Here is a 27991-nt window from a genome sequence, read left to right as displayed (position 1 = left end):
GCCCCCCAGGCCTCCGGATCGACCAGCTGTGTCTGCACGGGGGCCACTGCGTAAACGCGGGCAGCACGCACTACTGTAAGTGCCCCAAAGACTACATGGGCAGCTACTGCAACAGCCAGGTGGACTACTGCCTGGAGAACAAGCCCTGCCTCAACGGCGCCACCTGCCGCAGCTACGTGGGCGGATACACGTGCGAGGTGAGAGCGCAGCGCAGCCCCCGGCCACTAATTAATTAACGGGCTCGTCTGGAATGAGCACGCTCTGCTCAGGATTCAATTGCGTTGTTTTCTGTGTGTATTTGATTGTACTGCTCTTCAGTTCTAAAGAACTAGCGTTAAGACTTGTGCGTGAGGCACCATTTACAGCTCCGTGTGTCTGAGATGCGTCGGGCCCGGAAGATGTATATAGGGTCTGAGTTCAGGTGCAAGGAGGTCATAGGTCCTTTTGGAAATTTGTATCTGTTTGCTTTAATACGTACAGCTACAATTGCTCAAGTTCTCTAAACAGTTCTCCCTCCCACTCTCCCTCTCTCTCTCTCTCTCATCTCTCTGTGCCCTCCAGTGCTTGGCAGGGTACAATGGAGTGAACTGCGAGTCGGAGATAAACGAGTGCCAGTCTCAGCCCTGCCAGAACGGGGGCACCTGCATTGACCTGGTGGGACATTACATCTGCTCCTGCCCACCTGGCACTCTGGGTACGTACAGCCCGGCACAGGGCACACACTGGATACATACAGCCCGGCACAGGGCACACACTGGATACATACAGCCCGGCACAGGGCACACACTGGATACATAAAGCCCGGCACAGGGCACACACTGGGTACCTACAGCCCGGCACAGGGCACACACTGGGTACCTACAGCCCGGCACAGGGCACACACTGGGTACCTACAGCCCGGCACAGGGCACACACTGGGCAGCTTCCCCTATTGTAAGTCATTATTTTCAACTGGAATCTCTCTTTCTCGCCCTCTACCTTCCTCTCCACCTTTCTTCCCCCCCGCTCAGGCGTGCTCTGCGAGATCAACGAGGATGACTGCGCCCTGACCTCGGGCAGCTGGGGGCCCCGGTGTCTGAATAACGGCACCTGCGTGGACAGGGTGGGGGGGTACCGGTGCAACTGCCCCCCCGGCTTCACGGGCGAACGCTGCGAGGGCGACATCAACGAGTGCCACTCGAACCCCTGCAACCCCGCCAGCAGCCTGGACTGCATCCAGCTGCCCAACGACTACCAGTGCGTCTGCAAGCCTGGCTACACTGGTAAGACCGAATGCCCACACAACGCTGCGGCAACATTGCAATAGGGAATGAAGTGAACACAGGGCAGCACAACACCGCAGTAAGGCAAGTTCATAGGTCGTAGGTCATTTCAGTGACATCGCCTGCGTGAGGCCGTGGATCCCCAGAGTCCTTCCCTCCCACAAGCGTCTCTGTTCTCCTGTTTTTATCTGCCCGGATGGTTTTCCTCTCTTGTCTGTGTGTCTGACTTTCTGTGGAACTTGCTGCAGTAAATCAAAATCTAATCGAATTGTCAAGCCATTGTAAAACAACGTAAAGTGACAATTTGTGTGCAGTTACATCAAGAGAAAGTGTCCACAGGTAAGAGATCGCTCCGCAGACAGAGCTGCAGGTGTGACTCCTACCCTGAGATCCCTCCAGGACCCTTGACCGTTCTCAGTATGAAAGGGTACCAGGCAGTTTACAGTGTGACTATATATCTTTACGCCCCTCTCCCCCTCCTCCCGCAGGCCGCCGCTGCCAGAAGAAGTTCAGCGTGTGCGAGTCGCAGCCGTGCCAGAACAGAGGCGTGTGCTCGCTCACCCCCGGCCTGCCCCAGGGCTACAGCTGCTCCTGCCCACAGGTCGGTCCCTTCCCCTGACCCCTCTCTCTCTCACTCTTCTCTCTCCTCCTCTCCCTCACAATCCCCCTCCACTCTCACTTGTCGTTTACCTGTTTCCGTCACAAACAGACTACAAGTTCGCTGAAAAAACACACACAGCACAATAATTCAGTTTAAAAACCTGCCTCCCTCACTCCCATCCTGCCCTCCCCTCAGAGCTATGTGGGGCCCAACTGCGAGCGCAGCCTGCTCACCTGCCGGGAGCTCAACTGCTACAACGGCGGGAACTGCGTGGCCACCCAGCGGGGCTCACGCTGCAACTGCGCCCCCGGCTTCAGCGGGCCCGAGTGCCTGCAGCGCCAGAATGAGGGCTGCGCAGCCCAGCCCTGCCGCAACGGGGGCGTCTGCAAGGAGGACGGCACCTTCCCCTACTTCCACTGCCTCTGTCCGCAGGGGCAGTCGGGCAAACGCTGCGAGAGCGCCAGGGCCGTGCCCGAGCCCGCCTGCCCCCGCGCCGACTGCCAGGGCAAGGCCAACGACAGCGTGTGCAACAAGGAGTGTAACACCCACCCCTGCCAGTGGGACGGGGGCGACTGCTCTCTGGCCGTGAACCCCTGGGCGCTGTGCTCGGACCCGCGCTGCTGGTGGCTCTTCAACAACAGCCAGTGCGACGACAGCTGCAACAACCCCGAGTGCCTGTACGACAACTTCGACTGCAAGAACAACAAGAAGATCTGCAAGTCAGTACCTCCACCTCCGGCCTGCGGTGTCCGTTTGGTGTTTGTCTCATTCGATTTCTGTCCCTCTCTCTCTCTCACACCCTGAGTCCTGCATAGACAGTCACCCTTGCCTGTCCTCCCTCTCGCTACCTCCCTTTATCCTATATGCAAAAACTTCTCTCAACCTTTTCCCCCTCTCTCCCTCAGCCTCTAAGACCTTCACTTCTGTCACATCTATTCCCTCTCCCTCTCCCTCTCCTTCCTTCTCTCCTGGGCCCTACCAAAGAAAACTTCTACTCACCCGCGCTCTCTCTCCCCCCGACTCCTGCAGCCCCATCTACGAGAAGTACTGCAACCACCACTACGCCGACGGCCGCTGTGACCAGGGCTGCAACACGGAGGAGTGCGGCTGGGACGGCCTGGACTGCGCGCCCAGTGTCCCTGAGCAGCTGGCCGACGGGGTCCTGGTCATCGTGGTGCTGCTGCCCCCCGAGGAGCTGCTCCGGACCGGGCCGTCCTTCCTGCAGAAGCTCAGCGCCATCCTGCACACCACCCTGCGCTTCCGGCTGGACGAGAGCGGCCAGGCCATGATCCGGCCGTACTACCGGAACCACCACGACCAACGGGTGCAGCGCCGAGAGCTGGGCGAGGACCGCGAGCAGGAGGTCATCGGGTGAGCATGCTACAGCCATGTCTAGGTCTCTCTCTCTTTCTCTCCCTCTCTCTATCTCTCTCTCTCTATCCCTAGGGTTCTGTTCTGCACATGACCAAATCTGTCTCTCTCTCCTAGTTTGTCTGACACATCTGCCTCTCCCTTTCAAGTCCTGTCAACGCTGAATACATCTGACTCTCTCTCACCCTCTCTTTCTCTCTCTCTCTCTCTCTTTCTCTCTCTCTCTCAGCTCCATTGTGGACCTGGAGATCGACAACCGGCTGTGCGTCCAGGACTCAGACAACAACTGCTTCCCGACGGCGGAGAGCGCGGCGGGCTACCTGGGGGCGCTGTCGGCCGTGGAGAGGCTGCGCTTCCCCTTCCCCATCCACCAGGTGCGCGGGGAGAAGATGAAGCACAGCACCCCCATAGACTGGAGCAAGCTGCTGCCCCTGGTGGGCGTGGCGGCCGTGTTCCTGCTGGTCATCCTGGTGGTGGGCATGCTGATCGCCCGGCGCAAGCGCGAGCACAGCACCCTGTGGTTCCCCGAGGGCTTCTTCCTGAAGAAGGAGACCAGCAGCAACAAGAACCGGCGCGAACCCGTGGGCCAGGACGCCCTGGGCATGAAGTAAGGGCCTGAGCGCACAGGGCAGGGCAGGGAAGGGCAGGGGAAGGAGGAAGAGAGTGCTGGAGGGGCAGGAGGCTATAGTCAGTAAGCCCGATCTGGGAGGAGGAGGAGGAGGAGGAGAGGAAGGGAGACTGGGAGGGGGTTCTGAAGAGGCCTGCAGCACTGAGGAGGTCCAGGAGCAAGGCCGGGGAGTTCGGGCCTTCAGAGTGACTACCGCCCCAGCCTCCTCCTGGGCACCCCCTCCTCATGGACGCTCGTTTGACCCCGGCGCTGTCTCTCTCCACAGACACATGCCCAAGACCGTGGAGGAGAGCCTGCTGGGAGACCACAGTGACCAGTGGCTGGACCAGGACTGCCCGGAGGCCAAGCGGCTCAAGGTAAGACCGGGCCCAAGTCTCCACGGTGTGTGAATGATTCACCCTGGCACAACACGTGAAGGGACATACGCTCCCTCTGCGCAGGGCACTTTGTTAAATGAAGAGGCCTCAATCGCTCGATTGACTTGTTGATTGACCGCAGGTGGAGGAGTCCAGCGCGCTGTCGGACAGCGAGGACGCGGTGGACTGCCGGCAGTGGACACAGCACCACCTCGCCGCCGCGGACATCCGCATGCCCCCCTCCATGGCCCTCACACCCCCCCAGGGAGAATTCGACAATGACTGCATGGACGTCAACGTCAGGGGACCAGGTGAGGCCAGCGCTGTCAATCAAGCTCTGACACTGACGCTCTGACACTCTGACTCTCTGACACTGACGCTCTGACACTGGCACACTGACTGAGCACACCGACACTAACACTGATACCCTCTCTCTCTCCAGACGGCTTCACCCCTCTGATGCTAGCCTCGTTCTGCGGGGGGGGTCTGGAGACAGCGGCCGTGGCACCGGTGCTGGAGGAGGAGGACCCCGAGGAGTCGTCTGCCAACATCATCTCCGACCTCATCTACCAGGGCGCCAGTCTGGCGGCGCAGACGGACCGCACAGGCGAGACCGCGCTACACCTGGCCGCCCGCTACGCCCGCGCCGATGCCGCCAAGAGGCTGCTGGACGCGGGGGCAGACGCCAACGCCCAGGACAACACCGGCCGCACCCCCCTGCACGCCGCTGTGGCCGCTGACGCACAGGGAGTCTTCCAGGTACTGACCCATGCACTGCCCAGTGGACTGGCCATTGTGCCGACCACTCAGCTGTCCTAATTGAATGTAATCTTTCTTGTCCAGTGTTGTTGTGGTGGATCTGCCTGGCAGCTGTGGCCGTTGGGTGCCAGTTTGTTACTCATCAATGCTGGTATATTATACCAGAACCGCAGCCCGTTGACTGACCCCCTGTCCCCTCCCCGCCTCAGATCCTGATCCGGACACGGGCAACAGACCTGGACGCCCGAATGTACGACGGCTCCACGGCGCTGGTGCTGGCGGCCCGGCTGGCAGTCGAGGGCATGGTGGAGGAGCTGATCGCCTGCCACGCTGACGTCAATGCCGTGGACGAGCTGGGTGAGTGGGACACACAGCGGGCACACTAAGGGCACTGCCCCTGCACGGACAGCAGCAACCACACACTGCTAGAGCTCTATAACAAGGGGGTACAGTGTGGCACTGCGCAGGGTCGGGTACAGCGTGGCGCAGGGTCGGGGTACAGCGTGGCGCATGGTCGGGGTACAGTGTGGCTGGTTGCTGACGGGCCGCTTTGTGTGTCTGTGTTGCAGGCAAGTCGGCTCTGCACTGGGCCGCCGCCGTCAACAACGTGGAGGCCACCGTGGCACTGCTGAAGAACGGAGCCAACAAGGACATGCAGGACCTCAAGGTATGACATCACGCCCTCCCCGAGTCCCACAGAGGGCAACAGCAACAACAATAATAATAATACAATTCAGAATGCAAACCCATGCCGTTCTCCTTCCTCCCCCCCGTGCAGGAGGAGACCCCTCTGTTCCTGGCCGCTCGGGAGGGCAGCCTGGAAGCGGCCAAGATCCTGCTGGACCACTTCGCCAACCGCGAGATCACCGACCACATGGACCGGCTGCCGCGGGACATCGCCCAGGACCGCATGCACCACGACATCGTGCAGCTGCTGGACGAGTACAACACGGTGCGCAGCCCCCAGGGCCACGGCGGCCCCGGGCACCACATGCCAGGGGCCCACACCCTCTCCCCGCTCATGTGCCCCCCCGGCGCCTTCATCCCGGGGCTGAAGCAGACCCCCCAGGGCAAGAAATCCAGGCGCCCCAGCTCCAAGGGGGCGGGGATGGGCGGCCAGCAGCACCACGTGTCTAACCTGGCGAAGGAGACGGCCAAGGCGCGCAACAAGAAGCTGACGCTGGACATGCAGAGCGCGCTGCTGGAGAGCTCGGTCACGCTGTCGCCCGTCGACTCGCTGGACTCGCCCCGGGGAGGCGCCAGCAACGCCGGCTACGTCACCAACCCCACCTCCCCGGCTGCCATGTCCTCGCCCGGCCTCTTCCACCCGGCCTCCTCCATGTCCGTGCCTTCCACCCCGCTGGTGCGCGGGCTGCTGGATGGGCCCTTCGCCGTGTCCCTGGCGCAGCTCAGCGACATCGGCGAGGCTCCCGGCCAGAACGCCCTGCTGTCCATGAATTCCCTGCAGGGCCGCGTCTCCATGTCCTCTGTCAACGTGAACCCGGGGCCGCCCAGCTACGTCCTGAATGCCGGCCAGCTAGGCCTCAACCTGGGCATGGTGAGCCCGGTCAGCGTGCCCTTCGACTGGCACGCCCGCCTGCCCACCGCCACCTCGCAGTGCGGCCAGCAGATCATTAACCTGGTGCACCCCATCAATACGCAGGCGGGCATGCGCACCCAGAGCCAGCAGGCCCTCCTGCAGCAGCAGCAGCAGCAGCACGGGCTCCTGCTGCAGCACCAGCAGCGCATGTTCCACGGATCGCAAGCCCTGCTGCAGCAGCAGCAACAGCAACAACAACATCAGCAGCAACAACAGCAGCAACAGCAGCAACAACAACAACAGCAGCAGCAGCAGAAACAGCAACAACAACAGCAACAGCAACAACAACAGCAGCAGCAGCAGCAACAGCAACAACAACAGCAGCAGCAGCAGCAACAAAAGCAGCAGCAGCAGCTGCAGGCAGCAGCCCAGCAGCCGGCCCAGATGCTCAGCCCGGTGAAGATGCCGTCCGCAGCCGAGCAGCCGCCGCCGATGAACGTCCAGCAGCAGCCCAGCCCCGCGTCCTCGGCCTCCTTCTTCAACCCGCCGCCCGCGCAGACCCCCGGCCAGCCCCCGGCCCCGCAGCCCCCTCAGCCCCAGCAGCAGCAAGTGCCGGCCCAGCAGCCCCCCAGCGCCAACCCCGCCCTGGAGGACTACCCCACGCCCCCGTCCCAGCACAGCTACACCTCCGCCCTGGACGCCACCCCCAAGCATTACCTCCACCTGCAGAGCGAGCACCCCTACCTGACGCCCTCCCCCGAGTCCCCCGAGCCGTGGTCCAGCCCCTCGCCCCACTCCGTCTCCGACTGGTCAGACTCCACCCCCAGCCCGGCCATCGCGGGGACGACCCAGACGCAGATCCCTCACATCCAGGAGCAGGGCGGCAAGACCCAGGTGTTTGCGTAACGGACCCGGCGGGGTGAGCAGACACGAGAGATGGTGCCCCCCCTCTGTGTGTCTCTGGACCTTCACGAGAAGAGAGCTCCAGTAAAGGAGTGGCTTCCTTTTACGAGAAGAAAAATAAACGTAAAAATAAAGATTTTTACGGATACGGATTTTGGATCGCGGTGAGATTTTTTTTATTTTAATATAAAAAAGAAATGTATATGCGATTGGGTTTGTTTGTATTTTTACAAGCAAGTGGGAACACAACAAAAAGTAAAGGGAAAAATTGTGTTTTTTGTCTTTTGAAAGTAAGAGAAGACGATGTAATGAAGTAAGACTTGTCCTTCTGGTGACAAGGAACTTATTTTTTGATATCAAAAAGGAAAAGGAAAAATGGGGGGAAAATGATATTATATGAAGAATGAAGTCTTTTATTTCAAAGACTGTGGAAATGTTCTCCTGCAGAAGAAGAAGCTAGCTTTTGAGGACAAAGAACTGCTGAAGGAAATCTCTTTTTTTAATCTTTTTTTTATTTATTTATCATTTTTTTTTCCTTTCGACCGTATTACAAGTTCCCTGTCTCTCTCCCTCCCTCTGTAAATAGAGCTCCACTGTTCATCACTGCCCAGGCGGTCTGCACAGCGATTGGAGATCGATTATTGCTTCATACCTCTGTTTAGATCACGGCCGAATAACACAGCGGAGAAAAGCGTAGGGGGGCTGGGGTGACAACATTCAGAGACGCAGCATTGGCCGGGCAGAACCTGTGAGGTCAGAGCCGAGACTCCTAATGGACAGCTGGACATGGGCAGTGCTCCGCCTCCACGGACAGCGTGGTTCGAAGTGGGCCCAGTTCCGTGCTGTGCCTTCGCTCTACGTTCATTCATAGAGAATCCCTCTAGTCTCCCCTTTTTCTACGCACTCTCCCTCCACTCACAGGCAGCTCTCGCTATAAGCACTTCGCCGGGGCATCTCGAGAAATATGCTTGTGATTAATAATCGTTTTTAACGGCCAGTAATCTGATTCAGACCCCGCATTTAAACATGAAACACGCCTCCTTCCCACGAACACGCCTCCCTCCACCGCAGACGTCGGTGTCGTGTTTCAGAGGGTCTTGAATGATGCTCGTTTCGCCCGTGAACCCTTGAGCGTCCCAGGCCCTCGGTCGGTGTTGAATTGAGTTTGGGATGCGCAAAGAAACAAAACACTGCCTGCCTTCTTGTTTTGCGATCCCTTTAAGATTTGTATCCCGTATTAAGACGCGGGCGACGGCGCACAGAGGGCCGGCACTGCCACGCTCTGTGCGTCTCCCGTGCTGCTGCTGGCTTTCCACCGGCGTCCATATTGGAGCCGTAGTGCCTCCCGGGGGAGGGGGTCCCAGAGTATAATAACTCGATGTCGGGGTCGGAGTACAGACCCACCAAAACACCCATCACAGCCCCGCCTTCCTTGGCTTTTTTATTGTAATGTGATGTGTATATATAGCTCTGCAGGGACCACAGACAGTTGACTAAGCTCAATATATTTACATATATTTATTCTGGCCCTCGTCCTCAGCTCCCAACCCGGAGCGCTGGCACCTCGGCCACAACGGCAGCGATCGTTGGGCGGGGAGGGGGGGTTTCCTTAAGACACACAGTTGCCTCTCTAGAATAGAAACGCACGCTCACATCCACAGCCTTATAATAAGGACCGGATGAACTCTGGCACAGATGCCGCTGCTCAGAGACAGGCTGTGATAACGCAGGGACCCTGCTGTCTGAAGTAATCTGGTTCACAAACACTGCCGGCTCGTTACAGGGATGCACAGAAGCCGCCCATCGAAGCCCTCGGCCCATTGCGACTCGTGCGGCTCGACGGGGGAGGCCGGGGTCGGGTCAGCTGAGGTGCAGGCTGCTACGGCCATGTCACTCTTAATAGAGTCATGTTATGTAATGGCATATAGCGTGTGTGCGCTGTATCAGTAGTGGGTCTGTCTCTCAGCTGCTCTCGGGCCTCGACAGGAGGAGTCCGGGCGGGAAACGCGCTGCCATGCAGGGCCGCCCCGCTCCGGCGCTATTCACGTGCGCCTCCGTCCCCCAGCCAATCACGAGTCAGCGCCGGAGAGAGGCTGGGAGGATTAAACCCCTTCTGACATCATAGTTTCTACAGGGCGAATGCCTTCACTCACGTTTCTATTCTGTATTTTCCTGGTTTTGTTTTTATAAACTGTTCAATGTAATCAAATCGGTTGTTGGGTTCGTTGTTTTTTTTTGTTGTTTTTTTTTGTGTGGTTTTGTTCGAATGTTTTGTTTGTTTGTTTTTTGCCAGAACAAAAAGGCCGCGTGATTCGATTGTGTCTGACATGGTCCTCAGCAGATACACTAACAGAGGTTGGCCTGTGTACACTCTGACCTTATTATTGTATTATTATTATGATGATGATGATTATTGTTGTATAAAAGAAAGAGAGGAACAAAAAGAAAACCGACACATTCCTCCGTGGTTTCTGTCCGATGTCCGCTCTGTCCCGCGTCGCACTGCCGCCACCAAACAAACGACGGACAGATCGCCACGGCTCGCCCTCGCGCCCCGACCTCGACACGCAGAGCTGTGGGACAAAGGACCGGGCCCGACTGGAGAATCACACCCCGCCACGTCCGCCGCTGCTGCTCGCCCACTGCCTCCCTCTCTCCCCGCTCCCAGACGAGCCCGGTGCCCCCCGGTCCGGCGTCGACGCTGTGACTCCCCGTGCCGCGGCGAGGAGGGGTCTGCCACGCACGGCCCCCGGAGGCCGAAAGCAAGCGATGGTCGTCGGAGCAGCTGGTTTAAAAAGAGAGAAAAAGACTTGATGAAAAGAGCACGAGTGGCCAGATTCACACCGCCTGTCACTGACACGGGCGACTTCAAACTGCCGTCGGTATTTCAATAAGTTGCTCCTCAAACTATCCGTAATTTCCAGTATCCTTCTCAACACCTCATGGAAAAAAGACGCTTTGAGAAGTCTGTCTTGTTTTTCAAACCAGCAACTGTGGCCAAACTGTCCCACGCGAACGTCACCCCTCTCTTTCCAACTGAACTAGAACAATTAACGATTGAGGCCGATTAGAAAAATGCCACAATTCATTTCTCTCGCGTAAGCCTCCCCACAGCGTGCAACGAAATAACACATGGATCGGCACACGTGACACGCGGAGTCTGCCGTGACCGGCCGAGATCGTTTGAGGTCAGAGACGGACAGAGATGCGGCACGGCACACTCGTGAGCGCTCTGTCGTCGTGCTGATCATTTCAGCTGCAGTCCGCGTCGCAAGAGCAAAAACAAAACCCTCTGTACATTTCAGGATTCTTCCAGCGCTTGTAAATACGTGTCTGACGTATGTTTTTAAAAACAATTATGTACTAAAAAAAAAAAGAAAATGTATTTCGTATTAGCATTATTGTGAAACTGAAGATGTGACCAATATGTTCTTGGTCTTGTATTATTAGAAACAGTAATAGAGTATTTTTTTTATTAATTCCTATACTTGTTAAAAAGTAGTTTAAAACAAAACTTGTACAGAAACACCTTTCCACAATGTTTGTATACAACAGACAAGTTGTAAAATAAGTTACTTCTAATAAAAATGTAGGTATCTACATGATCTTGGTGTCACTTTATTCTTCTTTCTCCGTCCAGAATGTTTAGTTTCGGTTTTTGGTTTTCGGTTTGCCTTCTCCTTCCAGCACAGAAACCCAGTCCAAACCCCGGCGAGAAGACGGTGCTCGGCTGAGACCCACTTGAAAACAAGCCCATCGTAGACGTGCCCAACATACACCGTTATCTTTGACTTCTGTGCTTCGAGTCTACGTCACAGCTTCATAAACCCCCCGCTACATCATCTTACAACAAGGACTGATAGAGAAACCCAATCTTGCCAAGATGTCCAGAGTTATTTGCCATAACTATTATTCACTGTTTAATGATATAGAAACATGGAAAAACATATGAGGAAATTTGTCCGAGGATGAAGGCAGGAATGGTTTTACAGTTGCGTGTCCGTGGTTATAGAAGCTTCTGGTTTGTTTTGAGTATTTAAGCTAAGTCAAGTGTTTAAATTGGGTTTACATTTTGCTCTGGGTTTGGGTTAGACTTCACATCGGCCGCGCGCCTGTATTGTACAGGAACAAATGGCAGGTTACTACGACTGAAGGAGTTCACGGAAACCCTGTCTTTATTAAGGCCTTCTCATTACTCTACTTGACTATTTGCCAACACGAAGTTATACTTTGAGCAGCAGCACCCCCTCCTGTCGCTTCATATATTGCACTACCCGTGGGTGTGTTAAACCTTCAGTATACACTGCGAATACAATATTATTATTAATTAAGAAGAAATAAAAGAGCGTTGAAAGTATCTGAAGATGCATGTGATAGTACCTTTTGCATGGTATATTATTGCATACGTCTTATTTTGATGGTAGGTTAATATCAGTGAGAATTTGTCATAAAGAGTAAAAGAGTACAGGATGCATTAGAGACACGCAGACCTTGTGTTCTTGCCGACTGTGCTGAGATGAAGACAGTTCTTCGCCTCTGAGCCGGGCAGGTTAGTCCTGCGGTGTCAGAGCTTTGTCAATATGTCCCAGAAGCCATGATATTATAGTTATAGTTAACAGGCATGTATGTAGGTCAGAATCTCTTAGTGTTTAAGTCATTAAAGCGTCACAGAGGGAATGGCATGTCATGGGGGACATATAGTATACCCCCTAATCGTGTTACCACTGCACCGCTGGTCTGAGTGTGTGTTTGTCAGTCTGTGTGCGGGAGTGCGGGGACACTGTCACACCCCCACCTCCCCACAATATACTGGGCCTCGTGGGAGAGACCAGGGCCTGTCCCTGTCCCTGTCACTGTGGCTGTCCCTATCTCTGTCCCTATCTCTGTCCCTGTCCCTATCTCTGTCCCGGTCACTGTCCCTGTCCCTATCTCTATCCCTGTCTCTGTCCCTGTCTCTGTGCCTGTCCATGTCTCTGTCCCCATCTCTGTGCCTGTCTCTGTCCCTGTCCCTATCTCTGTCCCGGTCACTGTCCCTGTCCCTATCTCTATCCCTGTCTCTGTCCCTGTCTCTGTGCCTGTCCTTGTCTCTGTCCCCATCTCTGTCCCTATCTCTGTCCCTGTCCCTATCTCTGTCCCTGTCCCTATCTCTATCCCTGTCTCTGTGCCTGTCCTTGTCTCTGTCCCCATCTCTGTGCCTGTCTCTGTCCCTATCTCTATCCCTATCTCTGTCCCTGTCCCTATCTCTATCCCTGTCTCTGTGCCTGTCCTTGTCTCTGTCCCCATCTCTGTGCCTGTCTCTGTCTCTGTCCCTATCTCTATCCCTGTCTCTGTGCCTGTCCTTGTCTCTGTCCCCATCTCTGTGCCTGTCTCTGTCCCTGTCCCTGTGTCCTCAGCACTGAAGCAGGAGGAGGCGTGAAGTACAAGCTTTACATTTCAGGGAACAGACAGGGGAAGCCTGCTGTATATATAATTATATAGTACAATAAAGTCGTGTGAGATGATTAATTCTGTATTCTTGCAGTCCACTGTAACTGTACACGCTACTGTGTTTATACCGCAGTACACTATAAGTTTTACAATGTATCAGATATTTATGTTGTCAGACATTAGGGATGTTACGTTTAGACTTTCTCGTCTTACGGGTCCCGACTAAGTTGGTATCATGCGAGACCGAGGTGTTTGGGGGGGCAGGTGCACTAGATAAGCGTATAGCTACGATGTGAGACAGTGCCGAGGGGTCAGGAGGGGTCCTCTGTCGTCTACAGGGAACAACACCTGTCCGACACCCCCACTCGCATCACGTGTCCCGCTCCTCCCTTCTACACTCGTGCCCCACCAGGAGCCATCCGGTTGGTCTGCCCGGCGTCCATCACGGGGAAGGCGGGACTACATGCCTGTGTCTCACTTCTGATTGGCGCAGGCCCCTCCGCCCGGGGGCGGGGCTGGCTATGGTGACGTGTACCTCGCACCAGGAGCAGGAAGTAACCCGGAACTGGTGCGAGCGACGTCAGAACCATAAGAACCATAAGAACCATAAGAATCATCTTCATCCTCATCCTCATCCTCATCTCCACCGCGCACCGGGCCCGGACGAGCCGCCATGGCCGTGATCGGGAAGCTGGTCCTGCTGCTGTGGGTCCTCGGCGGCGGGGACGGCAGGATCCACAGGCTCGTCCTGAAGGTAAACCCGCCGCGTCGCGTCCGGGCTGCGGGCCTGCGTGGCGCCCGGGTGCGGGGGGCTGCGGCGCCGGGACCCCCGCGGCCGGCGGCGGGGAAAACGCGCGTCTGAGCCGCAGGTCCAGCCCCCGGTTCGGCGCGATTCGGTGAAACGGGCCTCCGCAGCTTCCAGTGCCGCCTGAGCTGCAGTCCGGGTTTGCGTGTTTACCGTCAGTCCACTGTACATGCGTGCATACTGTACATGCGTGCATACTGTACATGCGTGCATACTGTACATGCGTGCACACTGTACATGCGTGTCTATAGATTCCCCGACCCCCCCACCCTCGCTGGTTTGTGTTGCAACCGAGCTCTTCATTACTTAATTGAAGTCATATTTTGCCTTTGTAAATATTGAAACTGATAAAAGTTTCTTCCTTCCTTATAAATGTCTTATACAATGTTATACTTCTCTTAAAACCAGAGTTTAAAATAACGAAGTGTCTGATTGAGAAAATTATTGCATTTATCAATCAAGTATCCTAATTGAGAGCTTGGTTGGAACAAAAAAACAGAAGGATAGGGGCTCCTCCGGGGCCAGGGCTGGGGGCCACTGGTGACATTCACAGAGAATCCGCTACATTTGTGTCCTTCTGTTTATTAATGAAAGGACACCCCACAGTCAGTCATGTGCTGAGGTTTCAGAAGATACACCAGCTCAAGGCACAGGGTGTCCGATGTTCATGCTTGATATGGCTTCCACGGTTTCTCCACCATCTCTCCTGCTCTGGAGTATCGATACACCGCTGCTCCTGTCCGCAAGTGTGCCGGTGTCATCCTGCAGATCACAGAAGGGGCTGGTGAATAATTAAATGGGTAAATAAATCATTTAAAATGCTCAGTCCCAGCATAGCCAGGCATGGCCAGTGTTCACTTGTGGGATGGAAGAAGTGTCCACAGAAACTACAAATGGAAGCAAATTCTTCCTTCCTTCGGCTTCAGACGCTTCAGGTTTTGTTACTTTGTATATAAACTCAATCTGCGTCACAATATCTCATCCTTATTTATAGTACACATCTTTTTTGTTTTTTGTTCCATCCAAGCTCTTGTTGCATAATTGAGCCTTATATTGCATATATATTGCTTATATAACCATCAGGGCAGGGGGCCACCAGGACCGGTTTGGGAATCCCTGGTGTAGGTGGACATGTGGACTTATGAGAGGCATAATTATTTGGTGTTAAGTCTCAGCAGTGCTTTGTACAAGAGGAGCTGTGATACCACAGGGGTTGCAGACCTGGGCGAAGGTGGGATGAGCTAACTTGTAAAAGACTGGGTCAGCTATCTTGCCTTTGCCCCCAACAGCCCCAGTCTTACAGCCAGCTAATCCCGCAGCTGCTCTTCTTAACGGGGTGTGCAGGTTGGTGGCTCCATCTGCAACTTCCTCCTGCCATCGACTCTTTCTCCATATATATAAAACAAAGCACTAGTGCAGTATTATTATTTTACATCAGTGCATCCCATTCAGATTTCCAACTACACGCACGCATTCTGATTGTCAGGTGATTCCTCCTCCTCCTCCTGACTGGCTTACCTGTCCCCTCATAATGAGAGTGCAGGACGTGAGCAAATAAAGGCAAGGCCCGTCTGAGCCATCTGGCCTTTCAGCTGCAGCTCGTATCCTGCTTTGCTTTTGAATCCTTGCCACCCAGTATTAATGCACTGCGTGGCAGCCGTGTCCTCCATACAAGACCGTGGGTGTCCGGGTCTGGGATTGAGCTGTAGTGTGTGTCTGCGAATCGGTAACGGAGGCAGGGACACCTCATCTCGCTGCAGAGACGCCACCGAGGGGCTCCTTCCTGTTTGTAACGCTTGTATCGAGCCGCTCTAAACGCACCGCTCCTGATCCCTATCACCACTGCGCCACAGAGCTGCTTTTTTCAGACCCTTCCAGTTCAGTCGGTCTGTGATGAGAGGCACTGTGTGTCCCGTGGCATTGTGGGATTTGTAGCTGTGTTTGGAAGCAGAACTGCCTGTGCAAACCTCCGCAGCCTCTAATCGGGCGTGTTTGTTTCTGATAATCTGACATCATTATCCAGCGAGATTTCGTGCAGAATGAAGGTTTTCGACACTAATCAGGACGTACAGAGCAGCGCCAGACTCTGAAAGCTGTAAAGGGCAGGCGGTGTAATACAACACACGGGCAGTATGGCAGGAGAGTGGCACGGATGTAGAGGAGCGTTTGAAACCCAACGCGTACGTGACCTGGCCTCCTGTGGCAGCGCCGCTCCTGGGGAGGGTGTGGGAGTCTTTCTGTGCTCATGTCTGCACTGTAGTCGACAGCGTTGGTCTCCCACTCTGCTTTGTGGAACCGTCTCGTCTCGTGGAATAGGAATGGTCTTGACCAGAGACGTGAGGCGAATACGATAGATGCGCAGAGATGTCGTGCCGATCACAGAGGGGGATTGTGTGTGTGTTTATTTACTGGCAGCTTGTTGGAGGTGATCTCCATGTTCTCGTCTTCTGTCGCTCTGCGTTTCAGAACGAGATCCGGTTCCTGATCCACATGAACTCCTTTGGGTTCTACACAAACGGGTCCTTAGACGTCAACCTGACGAGCCTCCAGCTGCGTGATGAGAGCAGTGACTTTGAGCAGTTTCCGGTGAGTGACGGGTTATTAGGCTCCTTGCAAAAGCAGCCAGCGAGAGATGAGGAGGTCCTCCCTTCTGCGCTCGATGTGGGAAGTGCTGCGCTCACCGTTCTGAATCGCTTCTCTCGACAGATCGGGTTCAGCCTGTCCAAGTCCAGGGTGGACGGCGTGTTGTCCTACACTGTGAGTTTCTCCTCGTTATTGATTTGTACTTCTGTGCTTCTGCTTGTTGCTGATTTAATGACGCATGATTTATTCTTATTCATGTGGCTGTGCTGATTTGTCAATGAAATGCCCCCCATCTCGCTCCCCTGTGTTCATCAGCAGGCGGAGGAGCCTGGCACATGTGTGCTGAACAAGAAGAGCAGCACCGAGCCCTTGGTCCTCTTCGTCCTGGACCTCAAACAACTCAGGTACCTGGCCGGGGGGGTTGGGAGTAAACATGCCACAGTGGCGTTGCTTACCCTGGGAATGTTTTATAACAGATCTGGCAGATGATGATATGATTATTAGCATGTCACTAATTGTAGATCTTTGATCTTGTATGCGGGGGGGGGGCTGCTGTCAGTACTGGTCCACTGGTTCTGCCTCCCGTCTCTCTCTCTGTGTACTAAACCCATTCCCTGTGTTCTGCGCAGTGTGAAAGTCAGCGTGTATGGGGACCATAACCTCACCATCACCGGGCCGCCGAAGACAGCGGAGGGGACCACCACTGCTCAGGGTTGGTCTCATCCGGGTTTTATTGGACTTCTTTCTCTCTGAAATAACGTGATGTTTTTACTCTTCTGTCAGTGTGATTAAAAATATCAGCTAGATCAGTGATTTAAACAGACTTAGTGAAGCTCCTCGTACAGTCATTCTGTCCCGTCCTCCGTCCCCCCGTCCCCTCTGGCAGCTGGTGGTTTGATGCTGAGTGATGGCTTTGGTTTTTCAGGGAGCAGGAGAAGGAGGGAAGGCCCTGATCCACGTCCAGCAGATGACGCTAAAGACGAGACAAAGGGGGGAGTGACGGAGAGTAAGACTGGGACTGAGGACAAGAATGCAGAACCTGCCAAGGAGAAGGTAGACAAGAAGCCGGAACAGAAAACTGAAACCCCTAATCGGGTAAGATGGGTAAAGGTGTCTGAGCCGGAATACAGAGGCCGGTTGTCTCATTAACCCGTTAACCCGGTCCTTTTCCTTGTTGTGCCGCAGGCGGAGAAGGTCCAGAAGATGACGTTCCCCCTGCAAAAAGTCAACAGCTCCTACAACTTCAGTGTAAGGACGGTGGTGTGTCTGTGTGTGTTGCGTTGATGTCGGGGTTGTCGTGGTCGTGTCTCTCGATGCTCTTGGCCCCTCGTTGTCTCTGAACCCCGGTCATGTTGATTGTTCTCCTGCTGGGGGACGCCGAGCCTCACGTCCTTCCTGTTCCCGTTGCAGTTTCACGTCACCATCGGCTCCATGTCCGAGGGCCTATACAACCTCAACTTCCACAACTGCTTCAACATGCAGCCGGCCAAGGACAGCCCCTTCAATGTCAGCGTGAGTCCCCATCCACCGGGGGCGGCTCAGCGTGGCCCCCGCCCCGGCCCCTGCTCTTTCTCTGTGTCTGAAACCCGGCACAGTTGTGTAACCCTGCGTCTCTGCGGTGTGGCAGGTGGAGATCACGGAGAGGAACCCGGGGGGGTACCTGTCGGCCTCGGAGATGCCCTTGCCCCTGCTCTACATCGTCATGTCGGCCTTCTTCTTCGCTGCGGCCATCTTCTGGGTCTACATCCTGATGAAGCACAGGTACCCCCACAATGCACTGCTCTTAGGTGGGGCCGTCCCACAATGCACTGCACAAACAGCCAGTGATAAGCTGGATTCTACTTATATTGACTTTGTTAATTCAAGTAAAATTGTATGTGTGTGTGTGTGTGTGTGTGTGTGTGTGTGCGTGTTGGTTGTCGCTGTGTGTGTGTGTGCGTGTTGGTTGTCGCTGTGTGTGTGTGTGCGTGTTGGTTGTCGCTGTGTGTGTGTGTGCGTGTTGGTTGTCGCTGTGTGTGTGTGTGCGTGTTGGTTGTCGCTGTGTGTGTGTGTGCGTGTTGGTTGTCGCTGTGTGTGTGTGTGTGTGTTGGTTGTCGCTGTGTGTGTGTGTTGGTTGTCGCTGTGTGTGCGCGTGTTGGTTGTCGCTGTGTGTGCGCGTGTTGGTTGTCGCTGTGTGTGCGTGTTGGTTGTCGCTGTGTGTGTGTGCATGTTGGTTGTCGCTGTGTGTGCGTGTGTGTGCATGTTGGTTGTCGCTGTGTGTGCGTGTTGGTTGTCGCTGTGTGTGTGTGTGCGCGTGTTGGTTGTCGCTGTGTGTGTGTGTGCGTGTTGGTTGTCGCTGTGTGTGTGTGTGCGTGTTGATTGTCGCTGTGTGTGTGTGCGTGTTGATTGTCGCTGTGTGTGTGTGTGTGTGTGCGTGTTGGTTGTCGCTGTGTGTGCGTGTTGGTTGTCGCTGTGTGTGCGTGTTGGTTGTCGCTGTGTACGCGTGTTGGTTGTCGCTGTGTGCGCGTGTTGATTGTCGCTGTGTGTGCGTGTTGGTTGTCGCTGTGTGTGTGTGTGTTGGTTGTCGCTGTGTGTGTGTGTGTGCGTGTTGGTTGTCGCTGTGTGTGTGTGTGTGCGTGTTGGTTGTCGCTGTGTGTGTGTGTGCATGTTGGTTGTCGCTGTGTGTGTGTGTGCGTGTTGGTTGTCGCTGTGTGTGTGTGTGCGCGTGTTGGTTGTCGCTGTGTGTTGGTTGTCGCTGTTTGTTGGTTGTCGCTGTGTGTGTGTTGATTGTCGCTGTGCGTGTGTGTGTGTTGGTTGTCGCTGTGTGTGTGTGTGTGTGCGCGCGTGTTGATTGTCGCTGTGTGTGTGTTGATTGTCGCTGTGTGTGTGTGTGTGTGCGTGTTGATTGTCGCTGTGTGTGCATGTTGGTTGTCGCTGTGTGTGCGTGTTGATTGTCGCTGTGTGTGTGTGTGTGTGCATGTTGGTTGTCGCTGTGTGTGTGTGTGTGCGTGTTGATTGTCGCTGTGTGTGTGTGTGTGCGTGTTGATTGTCGCTGTGTGTGTGTGTGCGTGTTGATTGTCGCTGTGTGTGTGTGCGTGTTGGTTGTCGCGGTGTGTGTGTGTGTGCGTGTTGGTTGTCGCTGTGTGTGTGTGTGTGTGTGTGCGTGTTGGTTGTCGCGGTGTGTGTGCGTGTTGGTTGTCGCGGTGTGTGTGCGTGTTGGTTGTCGCGGTGTGTGTGTGTGCGTGTTGGTTGTCGCTGTGTGTGTGTGTGTGCGTGTTGGTTGTCGCTGTGTGTGCGTGTGTGTGTGTTGATTGTCGCTGTGTGTGTGTTGATTGTCGCTGTGTGTGTGTGTGTGTGCGTGTTGGTTGTCGCTGTGTGTGTGTGCGTGTTGATTGTCGCTGTGTGTGTGTGCGTGTTGATTGTCGCTGTGTGTGTGTGCGTGTTGATTGTCGCTGTGTGTGTGCTTGTTGATTTGTCGCTGTGTGTGTGTGCTTGTTGATTTGTCGCTGTGTGTGTGTGCGCGTGTTGGTTGTCGCTGTGTGCGCGTGTTGATTGTCGCTGTGTGTGCGTGTTGGTTGTCGCTGTGTGTGTGTGTGTGTGCGTGTTGGTTGTCGCTGTGTGTGTGTGTGTGCGTGTTGGTTGTCGCTGTGTGTGTGTGTGTGTGTTGGTTGTCGCTGTGTGTGTGTGCGCGTGTTGGTTGTCGCTGTGTGCGCGTGTTGATTGTCGCTGTGTGTGTGTGTGTTGATTGTCGCTGTGTGTGTGTGTGTTGATTGTCGCTGTGTGTGTGTGTGTTGATTGTCGCTGTGTGTGTGTGTGTGCGTGTTGGTTGTCGCTGTGTGTGTGTGTGCGTGTTGGTTGTCGCTGTGTGTGTGCGTGTTGATTGTCGCTGTGTGTGTGTGTGTGTGCGTGTGTTGATTGTCGCTGTGTGTGTGTGTGTGTGTGTTGGTTGTCGCTGTGTGTTGGTTGTCGCTGTTTGTTGGTTGTCGCTGTGTGTGTGTTGATTGTCGCTGTGCGTGTGTGTGTGTTGGTTGTCGCTGTGTGTGTGTGTGCGCGCGCGTGTTGATTGTCGCTGTGTGCGTGTTGATTGTCGCTGTGTGTGTGTGTGTGTGTGTGCGTGTTGATTGTCGCTGTGTGTGTGCGTGTTGGTTGTCGCTGTGTGTGCATGTTGGTTGTCGCTGTGTGTGCGTGTTGATTGTCGCTGTGTGTGCGTGTGTGTGCATGTTGGTTGTCGCTGTGTGTGCGTGTGTGTGCATGTTGGTTGTCGCTGTGTGTGCGTGTGCGCGTGTTGGTTGTCGCTGTGTGTGTGTGTGCGCGTGTTGGTTGTCGCTGTGTGTGTGTGTGCGCGTGTTGGTTGTCGCTGTGTGTGTGTGTGCGCGTGTTGGTTGTCGCTGTGTGTGTGTGTGTATGCGTGTTGGTTGTCGCTGTGTGTGTGTGTGTGTGCGTGTTGGTTGTCGCTGTGTGTGTGTGTGTGCGTGTTGATTGTCGCGGTGTGTGTGCGTGTTGATTGTCGCGGTGTATGTGCGTGTTGGTTGTCGCGGTGTGTGTGTGTGTGTGTGCGTGTGTTGATTGTCGCTGTGTGTGTGTGTGTGTTGGTTGTCGCTGTGTGTTGGTTGTCGCTGTTTGTTGGTTGTCGCTGTGTGTGTGTTGATTGTCGCTGTGCGTGTGTGTGTGTTGGTTGTCGCTGTGTGTGTGTGCGCGCGCGTGTTGATTGTCGCTGTGTGCGTGTTGATTGTCGCTGTGTGTGTGTGTGTGTGTGTGTGCGTGTTGATTGTCGCTGTGTGTGTGCGTGTTGGTTGTCGCTGTGTGTGCATGTTGGTTGTCGCTGTGTGTGCGTGTTGATTGTCGCTGTGTGTGCGTGTGTGTGCATGTTGGTTGTCGCTGTGTGTGCGTGTGTGTGCATGTTGGTTGTCGCTGTGTGTGTGTGTGCGCGTGTTGGTTGTCGCTGTGTGTGTGTGTGCGCGTGTTGGTTGTCGCTGTGTGTGTGTGTGTGCGTGTTGGTTGTCGCTGTGTGTGTGTGTGTGCGTGTTGATTGTCGCGGTGTGTGTGCGTGTTGATTGTCGCGGTGTATGTGCGTGTTGGTTGTCGCGGTGTGTGTGTGTGTGTGCGTGTGTTGGTTGTCGCTGTGTGTGTGTGTGTGTTGGTTGTCGCTGTGTGTTGGTTGTCGCTGTTTGTTGGTTGTCGCTGTGTGTGTGTTGATTGTCGCTGTGCGTGTGTGTGTGTTGGTTGTCGCTGTGTGTGTGTGCGCGCGCGTGTTGATTGTCGCTGTGTGCGTGTTGATTGTCGCTGTGTGTGTGTGTGTGTGTGTGTGCGTGTTGATTGTCGCTGTGTGTGTGCGTGTTGGTTGTCGCTGTGTGTGCATGTTGGTTGTCGCTGTGTGTGCGTGTTGATTGTCGCTGTGTGTGCGTGTGTGTGCATGTTGGTTGTCGCTGTGTGTGCGTGTGTGTGCATGTTGGTTGTCGCTGTGTGTGTGTGTGCGCGTGTTGGTTGTCGCTGTGTGTGTGTGTGCGCGTGTTGGTTGTCGCTGTGTGTGTGTGTGTGCGCGTGTTGGTTGTCGCTGTGTGTGTGTGTGTGCGCGTGTTGGTTGTCGCTGTGTGTGTGTGTGCGCGTGTTGGTTGTCGCTGTGTGTGTGTGTGCGCGTGTTGGTTGTCGCTGTGTGTGTGTGTGTGCGTGTTGATTGTCGCTGTGTGTGTGTGTGTATGCGTGTTGGTTGTCGCTGTGTGTGTGTGTGTGTGCGTGTTGGTTGTCGCTGTGTGTGTGTGTGTGCGTGTTGATTGTCGCGGTGTGTGTGCGTGTTGATTGTCGCGGTGTATGTGCGTGTTGGTTGTCGCGGTGTGTGTGCGTGTTGGTTGTCGCGGTGTGTGTGCGTGTTGGTTGTCGCTGTGTGTGTGCGTGTTGATTGTCGCTGTGTGTGTGTGTGTGCACGTGTTGATTGTCACACTTGTCTCTGCAGGTTCAATGTGTTTAAGATCCACTGGCTGATGGCCGCTCTGGCTTTCACCAAGGCCATCTCTCTGATCTTCCACAGTGTGAGTACTGCGCCGCGCCGGACGCACAGACCCCCACACACAGACCCACACAGACCCCCACACACACTCGCACACAGACCCCCACAGACCCACACAGACCCCCACACACACTCGCACACAGACCCACACAGACCCCCACACACACTCGCACACAGACCCACACAGACCCCCACACACACTCGCACACAGACCCCCACAGACCCACACAGACCCCCACACACACTCGCACACAGACCCCCACACACAGACCCACACAGACCCCCACACACAGACCCACACAGACCCCCACACACACTCACACACAGACACACAGACCCCCGCACACAGACACACAGACCCCCACACACAGACCCACACAGACCCCCACACACACTCGCACACAGACACACAGACCCCCACACACAGACCCACACAGACCCCCACAGACCCCCACACACAGACCCCCACACACAGACCCCCACACACAGACCCCCACAGACCCCCACACAGACACACAGACCCCCACACAGACACACAGACCCCCACACACAGACCCCCACACAGACACACAGACCCCCACACACAGACCCACACAGACCCCCACACACACTCACACACAGACACACAGACCCACACAGACCCACACAGACCCACACAGACCCCCACAGACACACAGACCCCCACAGACCCCCACAGACCCACACACACTCGCACACAGACACACAGACCCCCACACACACTCGCACACAGACACACAGACCCCCATACACAGACCCACACAGACCCCCACACACACTCGCACACAGACACACACAGACCCCCACACACACTCGCGCACAGACCCCCACAGACCCCCACACACAGACCCCCACACACAGACCCCCACAGACCCCCACACAGACACACAGACCCCCACACAGACCCCCACACACAGACCCCCACACAGACACACAGACCCCCACACACAGACCCCCACAGACCCACACACACTCGCACACAACTGTAATCTGAACCCTTTCTTTGAACCCACAGATCAATTTCTACTGCATTAACACCAAGGGGCACCCAATCGAGGGCTGGGCCGTCATGTACTACATCACCCACCTGTGAGTACCGTCCGCGCGCCCCCCCGCGCGCCCCCCTGCGCGCCCCCCTGCGGAGAGTGCTAACGGTCCCTCTCTGTCTCTCGCTCTCACAGGCTGAAGGGGGCCCTGCTCTTCATCACCCTGGCCCTGATTGGCACCGGCTGGGCCTTCGTCAAGTACATCCTCTCTGACAAGGAGAAGAAGATCTTCATGATCGTCATCCCCCTGCAGGTAAGGGCCCGGGCTGTGCCAAAACCCCGGTGCTGGGCGGGACCGCTGCCACGTGGCCGCCCGTGGGCTGTGCGGTACTGACGGCGTGTTCTGGGCCTTACAGGTCCTCGCCAACGTGGCCTACATCATCATCGAGTCCACGGAGGAGGGCACCAGCGAGTACGCGCTGTGGAAGGAGATCCTTTTCCTGGTGGACCTGATCTGCTGTGGCGCCATCCTGTTCCCTGTGGTCTGGTGAGACCCACGCACACCGCCGCACGCCTGCGAAACCGGGCCGGCCTGGTCTGGGCAAGAGACAGCAGTGGAGCAGCTCCATGTTGAGCACTGGCAGAACCCGTCTCTCGGTCTCTGTCCTCTCTGTCTCTCCAACACATCGACTCCTCACCTAGAGTTCTTGAAGAAGCCTTGATCATGCTGTCTGTCTGACGTGGCTCTGCTCTTCTCTCCTCTGTAGGTCCATACGGCATCTGCAGGAAGCTTCAGGCACCGACGGCAAAGGTGGGCGTGGCCCTCGCGGCTTTATAAGGCAGCTCTGTGTAATTGGACTGATCAAATCTAACCTCGAAGTTCTGAACTCTCTCTAATGCGCTCAGAAGTGCGTCAGTGTGTCGACCCCTGGCGCTGTAAGACTGAGACACAGGGAGGCACTGACAAGACTGATCCAGTCTCATCCCTCTCTCTCTCTCTCTCTCTCTCTCCTCTGTCCCTCCACCACAGCGGCCATGAACCTGGAGAAGCTGAAGCTCTTCAGACACTACTATGTGATGGTCAGTGCATTACTACACTTTTTATGTTTTAGTTGTGTGAAGTAGGTCTCCCTGACTTTAGCATGTTTAGGACAGGACAGCGGGACGTGCAGCTCTGTGTCCAGCTCTCCATATCAGACACGCACAGCCGCTTCTCTCTGGCCGTACAGGAGTCCTTGTGCCGGCCGGTGTCTCTGGCCAGGCTGTGGTCACTGAGCCTGTACCGGTCAGATCTGTCTGTGTTTGTGTTTCTGACCCCGAGCAGATGCTCTGCAGGGTGAACTCTTTCTTTAGGATCGAATAGCACTGTAGTTTATTGGTGGATCCAATTTCTGTTGTCTCTCTCTCTTTCCTCTTCTCTCTTTTTCTTTCCTCTCTTGGGGGCCGCTGTCAGTAGCCCTGGAGGCCTCGGGGCTGTGGCCCTTGCTCCTCCGCTGTAAAGCAGTAAAGGTGTGTCTGTGTCTCTCACAGATCGTGTGTTACATCTACTTCACCCGCATTATCGCCATCCTGCTCAAGGTCACCGTGCCCTTCCAGTGGCAGTGGCTGTACGAGGTGAGAGACCCCGGTGTGTCTGTGTCCGTGTGTCCTTCTCTCTCGGTCATGTCTCCTTGCTGACACCAGGTTGTCCCCCGCAGTTTCTGGTCGAGGTCTCCACCCTGGTCTTCTTCGTGTTGACGGGCTACAAGTTCCGGCCGGCGTCCAACAACCCCTACCTGCAGCTGCCGCTGGACGAGGAGGATGCGGACGTGGACGAAGTGTAGGGACAGAGTCCGGTGCACACAACACGGCTGCTCAGACCCCCGCCGCTGCCGTCCAGGCGCGCTAACGTGTTGTCTCTCCCCGGCCAGGATGACGGAGTCGGGGGTGCTGGAGGGCATCTCCAAGGTGAAGAAGACGTCGAACGGCCGGGAGAGACTGCGGGACTCTGCGGTGTGAGCGCCCGGGGGGGGGCAGCCACACGGCCTCACTATGCAAACTGACGCTGGACCCGCGGCGTCCCGGTTTGTTTTTCTCGGTCCTCTCTTTGTGAGTCCCGCCCCCGGACACAGCAGGTGCCGCGGAAGCCGCCCAGCCCGGAGGACCATCTTTCCCCTCTTTCTTTTCCTCTCCCCACCCCCCCGGACCGTGACGCTCGCAGATCTTTTTTCCTCTGATTGCTGTCAATGGCGGCATGTTTTTGTCCCCCCCCTCCCCCGGGTGAAGCTGGGTGAATGGGGAACTCTGTGGGACGGCAGCCCAGACCAGAGTCCGGGGGTTTGAGGACCCTGTGCCCCTCTTTTATTCATGCGCATAATTGTACATAATTATTTTTAACTCTCCTCCTCCTCGTCATTATTGTTGCTATAATTTAAATGGTACTGGATTCTTCCTCTCCTGGCTTTTCTGAGCGCGAGGTTTTTGTTTGTTTGTTTTGTTTTTGGATCCTAAGAAGTGGGAGTCTCTCCGTCGCATAGATCCGGGGGCGCCCAGATGCCTTACTGAACTGATAGCACAGTGCCCCCGCCCGGCACACTCTCACTCTCTCTTTCTCACACACTCTCTCACTCACACACACTGAGACTGTTAAACAGTATTAAAAGCCACAAGCTGGGGGGGAGAGTGACGATCAGACTTCAGCCGCTTGTACGGAGCATGAAAAACACCACTGCTTTCTGCTCACAGCATCTGAAGTGCCGAAGGAACTGCTGAGGTCCTTTTTGTTTTATTTTGTCAGGGTTTGGGGGGTGGGGTAAACAGCAACCAATTGAACCAGTCCTCCCCCAACCCCACAGCTAAAGAAATGTTCACTGTCGTGGAGAAATGGCTGTAATCCACCGCTGAGGTCAAGTTCTTTACTTTTCACCCCCCCACCCCACACAAATGAAACGGCACGGACATCGTTACTGAAGACGGGCGCTCAGCTGCTCCGGACGGGCCGAACAGAGCGGTTCTGCCAACGGCAAGCCGAGCGGGATGGTTGGCTTTGAATCGTCGGGCTGGCAGACTCCCGCCTCTGTGTGTTGGTTAGGATGGGTTTTAAATGGCGGGGTGATAAAGTACATAAATGGAAGACGTTCCCAACAGAGCAGTATTTTCACACGGTGAGCCCGGTGCGCTCGGGGGCTTCTGGGCGTCCGAGGTGGTGCTGGGTTCTCGGTTCCTTCAGCCGACGGAAAAGCCTTTAAAGCAGAAATGAGTTACAGATCCGGTTCTGCTTCCCCAGCGCTGCGCGTTGTGTAACAGCAATTTGTGTGTGATGTAAATACGGCTGGGGGGGGTTTAATTACGATGTCGACTACACCCTTGAACCAACCGTGTGAGAGTGTGAGTGAGAGAGTGTGAGAGGCCTGATCGTGACCTGGGCTGTGTTGTATTACTGCTATTGTGTTAGCCGTTCAGCCTTGCTAACTGAATCCACCCGGCCCACGTGGTGCCCGTCTGCAAACCGCGACACTCTGACTGTTTCCTGCCACGCGTGCTTCGGCGCCGTGGACCCCATCGGTCGGGCCCTACGGCTCCAAAAGCCTCGACTGACTCGAGTCGCTGTGTTACAGGCTTGTATTGCAGCTGTAGTAGGACTGATTCTGGACGGCCACGGCTCCGCTGCTGTAAAATATTACATTCCCGAAGACCTTCGGACATTTAAAGAAATATATATATTATTTATTTATTTATGATTTTAGGAACTTCTTAGAGTGGAAATCGGCGTGGCCGGACCTGCCCTCTCCTGGGTTCTGGTGCGTCGGCACCCTCCTGTCCCAGCGCTCTCCGGACTGCTCACCCGGCCCGACAGAACTTGTGAAAACGGGTCTTAATGGAAACTGGCCGCGGAGGGTGACTTCCCACGCCAGCTGGCTTGTGGTGCCGCGGGAATAGACATCACCCCCGCAGTCGTACACGGGCTGTGGTTCGGTCGGGAGAAGTCCAAGTGAGCGATGTTTCATGTCAGCTCAGCGTACAACGGCCCCCCAGCCTTCACGCCCCAGGCAACGCTTGCTTTTTGGGTTTTCCTGCCCCCCTAATGCCGGAGCTACATCCCCTTCACGTCGGACACATTCCTCGTTTGTGCAGACGCTGAAGAAACGTCTAAAAGTCCGTCCTTCGCTTCGATTGCGTTGGGAAGAGTCGTGGCAGGCCGCGATCGTGTGAGGGGTGGGTATAGGGACACCGCTAGGGGGGGGACAGCGTGCATAAAAGAGGCAGGGTGTTCATTTTGGTCTCTTCTTTTACGGTGAATTTGCAGAGATGATTGTGGGTAGTCGGGCCGCAGCGTGCCATGTGCGTGTGGGAGGGTGTTGGCGTTTTGTGTGTTTCTCTGGGAGCGTGTTGATGTATGTGCAGTCTGGGTTTTCTAAATTCCTTGGATTTTCCCTTTTGTTTAGGTTTCCTTTTGGACAGATTTGTCCCTGATTTGTTTTGTGGTGGGAGGGGAAAACTGGTCTATGCAGCATCAACAGCAGTGGTATCCACGTGCTTATTCCTGAACCAGAATCCGTGTCTGATTCTCTGAAGTATTTTTCCTGGATCGTTTTGGCTGTGCTCTCTCTGATTTTGTCTGGTTTGCGTCTTGGCTGTACATCGCGTAATTTTGAAAAGAACAAGAAAATGAAGTGCAGTTTGTAACCTATGTATGAGTGTGCAAATAAAGAAATGTATTTGTGTACATATATATATATATATATATATATAAATAAAATCCATGGTGTTGCCATCATGATCCAGTGGCC

The 27991-nt window shown here is 55.2% G+C and overlaps 2 protein-coding genes across 4 annotated transcripts in view; both read left to right on the top strand.

The window, feature by feature from the left end:
- Positions 1-11025, top strand: part of notch3 (notch receptor 3) — a 46144-nt gene extending 35119 nt beyond the window's left edge. Inside the window, exons 21-33 of the mRNA XM_066707822.1 lie at positions 10-197; positions 562-694; positions 1011-1262; positions 1751-1863; positions 2059-2582; positions 2893-3234; positions 3464-3841; positions 4128-4218; positions 4361-4529; positions 4661-4977; positions 5187-5334; positions 5547-5644; positions 5756-11025. Of these exons, the coding sequence (XP_066563919.1) occupies positions 10-197; positions 562-694; positions 1011-1262; positions 1751-1863; positions 2059-2582; positions 2893-3234; positions 3464-3841; positions 4128-4218; positions 4361-4529; positions 4661-4977; positions 5187-5334; positions 5547-5644; positions 5756-7423 (4421 nt within the window). The 3' untranslated portion in view covers positions 7424-11025. The remainder of the gene's footprint in view (positions 1-9; positions 198-561; positions 695-1010; positions 1263-1750; positions 1864-2058; positions 2583-2892; positions 3235-3463; positions 3842-4127; positions 4219-4360; positions 4530-4660; positions 4978-5186; positions 5335-5546; positions 5645-5755) is intronic.
- Positions 11026-13381: 2356 nt separating this feature from the next.
- gpr108 (G protein-coupled receptor 108) lies at positions 13382-27981 on the top strand. 3 transcript variants are annotated; one of them, XM_066707817.1, is made up of 18 exons: positions 13382-13601; positions 16119-16238; positions 16359-16409; positions 16554-16639; positions 16865-16947; positions 17161-17330; positions 17421-17483; positions 17646-17747; positions 17863-17996; positions 22165-22240; positions 23252-23325; positions 23418-23535; positions 23639-23769; positions 23990-24033; positions 24253-24302; positions 24753-24836; positions 24920-25041; positions 25133-27981. In XM_066707817.1, the coding sequence occupies exons 1-18, from the start codon at positions 13521-13523 to the stop codon at positions 25218-25220; spliced, it is 1677 nt and encodes a 558-aa protein (XP_066563914.1). In that variant the 5' UTR covers positions 13382-13520; the 3' UTR covers positions 25221-27981. The 3 variants fall into 3 exon arrangements, with proteins under 3 accessions (XP_066563914.1, XP_066563913.1, XP_066563915.1); XM_066707816.1 differs by having other exon boundaries at positions 16551-16639; XM_066707818.1 differs by lacking the exon at positions 25133-27981 and having other exon boundaries at positions 16551-16639; positions 24920-25045.
- The last annotated feature ends 10 nt before the right edge of the window (positions 27982-27991 follow it).

This window comes from Amia ocellicauda, chromosome 7 (genome assembly GCF_036373705.1).
Source record: "Amia ocellicauda isolate fAmiCal2 chromosome 7, fAmiCal2.hap1, whole genome shotgun sequence".
NCBI lineage: Eukaryota > Metazoa > Chordata > Actinopteri > Amiiformes > Amiidae > Amia > Amia ocellicauda.
The sequence above is the reverse complement of the archived record's forward strand: the minus strand, read 5'-3'. Positions and strand labels throughout refer to the sequence as shown.